Genomic DNA, 4,833 nt, shown 5'->3' on the forward strand with positions numbered 1-4,833 from the left:
GAAATATACCAATTAGTATAGAATATAACATAGCAAATAATGACTTATATTTGGAATTTTAAGTAATACGAATAATTAATTTGATATATTACAAAGATTACTAATGATAAATTCATTTCGCAAAAAATTATATTTATATTTAGTTTTATGCATTTTAGCATTCTAATTATTTTTTACTTGATAAACATAATTTAATAATGCAAAAATAATATTTTTCGTGTTTGTGCAATATAATTAAAATATAAAATATTTTTAAAAGAATATTTTTATATATAATCGTTACATTTTTGATGGATTTAAAAATCTAAAAAAATGGAATGATTTAGAATGATTTAAGTTTAAATAAAACTTATAAAGAATAATTTATCTTTAGTCAATATTTGTTATAAAAAAATTGAATGAATAATTTATGACAATTATGGTTGTAAAGATCCTATTCTTGCAAAATTATTGGTATATTGGCAATATGGGTAGGACATATTCTTCATCTATAGCATTTTGTCATCTCCAAAGTTAGTTCTTGCCTGATCTAATTTCATCGTTTGTTCAAACGATGGCTCCACCCGAGTAATAATCATCAACTCAAATTGAACCGATCAGCAGTTGAGATCTTTCTTATTTTTTGCTACCATAAGGGTTATAAGTGATAATAAACTTAATAAGTAATAAAATTCACTAGTCATTATTTACAAATCACATAACATATTTTACAAACTTATATAAAATAAAATAAAATTTTGAATAAATATTTAGATTATTGATTATTATTTAATATTACAATATAATATTTAATATACATTATAATACATTATAATATATACAATATAATACATTATAATAATATTTAATATACATTAATAGAAAATATATAATATAATAGAAATAATATATATAATATAAAAATATAATATATAATATAAATATATAATATAATAGAATAAATATATAATATAATATAATATAATATAATAGAAAATAAATCTAATATATTAAATTATTTATTAGATTATTTAAAGTTTATATCACTAAATTAAATATATGGTTGAATCTATTTTTTTTTATATTTATATTCTACATAATTCTATATAATTCATATGTAATTTTTGTAAATAATGATACATTAACCAATATTATATATTTATCTTAATACTTGACTTCTTTTAATAAATTTCTTTTAAGATTTTTATATATACAAATGTTATAATATTTTCATTCTATTCTATTTAAATATAATTATTTTATGATATAAAAATTAATTATTTTATCCCATAATATACTATTATATTGCGATTTAAAACCTATAAATTATTTTAGTGTTTGATATTTTTTATAGATAAATAAATAAAATTAATGTATTACTCTTATTTATCAATCTATAAATAAAATATAAGTAAACGAATATTCACAATCCTTTGATACATATTAAGGATTTAAGAATGTAATAAAATATCGTATCTAATAAAATAAAATGTTACAAAATAATTTATTTTTTTAAAATATACTTGTAATATTATTGTATTCAAATAATGAACGATATATCGATATCTAGTCTATTACATACACAGTAGCGATATATCGATCTTAAAATCACAGTACACCAAATCGTCAAGATGGTGGCAAAGAATTCAAGGTTTAATAGGCGCGGTTCCTTTTGTTCGTTATTTGGACAGGCAAAGTGACATTGTAGCGCATAATAAACGATTTTAAATATCTATAAAAACAGCTGATTTCGATTTTGAAATTGTTGATACTTTTATGATCTATTTTCTATTGGTTTACACGTCAGCTGACACATGTTTATGTACAACTTGAATGTACGCATGTAACGTGCATAAAATTTTATCCAAAAAGGTTGCTAAATCAGAACGGTCATTCTGAAAAATCTCGTTCGAGAACAAAATGACGTTGCATATTATGGAAAAATTAAAAGATAAGGGGTGGTGCGTATACAAACCGATGTATTTCGTCACACTTATAAATGTCTTTTAAAAACAAATATTATTTTAAATTTGAACATATAAATATTTATAAATGTTTGAATTAGGTATATTACAGATCATGGTTACAATAGTGCAAGTGATTCTGGAAGTGTTATTGACATACAAAAAATTATTAAACGATTATTGGATGTAAGATTAGCATTTTATAATTTTTTCTTTAAAAGAAAAATGATATTTTTATATTTTAATTTTTTTTATTTATATAGCTTGATTTAAGAGAGGTTGGTAGTGGTCAAGGAGATATAATTCAGGGTAATATTGTATTACAAATACAAAAAATACGTAATGTAGCTGCTCCTAAAAATAATGAAGAGTCTCGTGCAGCTCCACGTTTATTAAAATTCTTTTTAACAGATGGTAAAAATAATTTTCAAGCTATAGAAATTGAACATATTTCATTTTTAAGGTATCTCAAAATTTGACTAATTACATATAAATAATAATTATCCCTATATTCCAGTTTTCATAAGCAATTTATATTATGAATTTATATATTTATAGTTTAAATACACCTCCTGGTACAAAAATATTAATTGGTTGCGGAAATCTACCAATTTCTCATGGAATTATTTTATTAAGACCTTCAAATATAACACAAGTACTTGGAGGAAAAGTAACAAATCTTGTAGAAAAATGGGAATTGAACAAAGTATGTATATCATTTCATTCTAGTATGTATAGGACTAAGAAACATATTCTTTGTAATAGAAATTAGCATTACATATAAGAATGAGGTCTGCAGAAGAAGGTGGTCCACCACCATGGATACCATTTGGAAAAAAAATTATAAAAGTCTCTGAACAAGACAAAAATTTTAAAGCTTTAGCAGAAAAAGAAAAATCTAGTAAAGAGAATGCTGAATTTGAAGCTCAACGTAAAGATGCTATAGCAGAAGCTTCTAAACAAGGCAGTAAAAAAGTTTTTGGAGGAGGAAATAAACAAGTATCTATTCTATTAATTATCTATTATATTATTTAAATTTAAAAGAATTTTATTCTAACATAATTATTTTACAGCTCTTAGATCATAGTGTACAAAAAATTGTAGATCAAGGCTTTTCTATAGATCAAGCAGAATATGCCTTAAAAGTTAATCGAAATAATGTTGATAAAGCTTTAAAAAGTTTACAGAAAGCAGATAATAAGCATAAGTATATCTATTTTCTTTTATTTCAATATTAAATTAATATATGACTTAAATGTGATTTTTTGATTATCGATTTTATTTCTATTATTTCAGTACATTTAAAGAATCACGAGAATCGCGTGAACCTCGAAATAAACGATTCGATAAAAAAACCGAAGAAGGTAAACCAAGTAGCGGAAAAATCTCTCTTTTTGATTTTCTTGAAGATAAATTACCTTTACAATCTGAATCTACGGAATCAAGCAATCTATCCCAAAATAATTACACTCAAAATACAGAAAATAATTATGAAAAAATTGAACTTAAAAATAACGAATCACAAAGTGGGAAAAGTGGAAGGTAAATTTTATTCTTACTAAAATTTTTTACAATTATAATTATAATATGTATTAAAATAAAAATTTTTTTTGTAGATCTCAAAAAGGAAATCGTGGATATCAAATTCCTCCAAGACTAGAAGAAAATAAAAATAGTAAAAAATCAAATTTTAATAATCCTACAACTCAATACTCACAATATAATGGAGGAAATCATTCTCAACAAAATCGACCACCGAGATTTCAAAGAAATCAAGATAATCATAGTTATACACAACAAGATTCTTTACATAAAACTTATCAAAAATCTCAATTAAATGATACTCGAAATTCTAATGTACAAATACGTACAGAAGGAACGAACATTATGAATAGTAATTATTATAAAGCTCCACAAGATCAACAAGGAAAACATTTCAGTGGCAGGAATTATAATCACTATGAGACTGATGTCAGGAATAGACAAATTTATGATGCTTCTTACGGTAGGCATAATCGAGCACAAGAAGATGGAACACATAGAGCTTATCCTGCAAACACAACTGATAAAAATTACAAAAACCAACTGAACAGATTTCAACCAAATGAGAATTCTGGTGGCAAAGGAACTTTAGGACCTAACAACCAAAGGAGTCAGTATAATAGTAATCAAAATACACATGTTTCTCTTACTGGCACTTGGGTTTGGCGCGTAGGTGACAAATGTTTGGCTAAATATTGGGAAGATAATAGAGTAAGATAATACAATTGTTTATAATAAAACTTTGTACTATAATATTTACGTTTAATCTTGATTAATATTTCTAAAATATAGTATTATAATGCGAAAGTAACTGGAGTATCAGACAGGACATGTGTTGTTCAATTTAAAGGATTTGAAAATTATGAAGAAGTGCTTCAAGTAGATTGCTTACCTATAACAGACGATGTATGTAATTTATACACATGTTCTTAGTATTTTAAAAATAGTATTTAAAAATTATATTTTATTATAGAATCAAGTTGTTCAAGATTATGTTATGGATCAAAAACAAACAGATCAACGATTCAATAATAGACAGATGCGATACGAGCAAACTCAAAATCATATAAGTGGTAAATTTATAATTTTTTATGATTATTTATATAAAATATATGAAAATGCAAGTTATTTATAATAATTTCCATAGTAGGTATGGAATTTCGAAGAGGCGGAAGTGGTGTTGTTCCTGGAAATAAAGCTGTTTACAATAAAAAACGTAATCAACAAAGAAGCACACAACCTATTTATCAACCTCCGGCTCAACGATCTCAGAATTCTATGCCTATAAATACTCAAAATAATTCCATACTTTAATGTATTGTCAGTCATTTTTTTTTTTTTTTTTTTT

The 4,833-nt window shown here is 23.9% G+C and overlaps 1 protein-coding gene across 2 annotated transcripts; it reads left to right on the forward strand.

The window, feature by feature from the left end:
- The first annotated feature begins 1,570 nt into the window (after nt 1-1,570).
- Nucleotides 1,571-4,833, forward strand: LOC102674094 (tudor domain-containing protein 3). Of its 2 annotated transcripts, none has more exons than XM_006622336.2 (11): nt 1,571-1,940; nt 2,045-2,129; nt 2,207-2,406; nt 2,502-2,649; nt 2,709-2,942; nt 3,017-3,150; nt 3,240-3,485; nt 3,560-4,196; nt 4,278-4,391; nt 4,459-4,558; nt 4,633-4,833. In XM_006622336.2, exons 1-11 carry the CDS (start codon nt 1,900-1,902, stop codon nt 4,797-4,799), a joined length of 2,106 nt encoding a protein of 701 aa, XP_006622399.1. In that variant the 5' UTR covers nt 1,571-1,899; the 3' UTR covers nt 4,800-4,833. The 2 variants fall into 2 exon arrangements, with proteins under 2 accessions (XP_006622399.1, XP_006622400.1); XM_006622337.2 differs by having other exon boundaries at nt 4,636-4,833.

This window comes from Apis dorsata, unplaced genomic scaffold, assembly GCF_000469605.1.
Source record: "Apis dorsata unplaced genomic scaffold, Apis dorsata 1.3 scaffold_683, whole genome shotgun sequence".
In the NCBI taxonomy this organism is placed as follows: domain Eukaryota; kingdom Metazoa; phylum Arthropoda; class Insecta; order Hymenoptera; family Apidae; genus Apis; species Apis dorsata.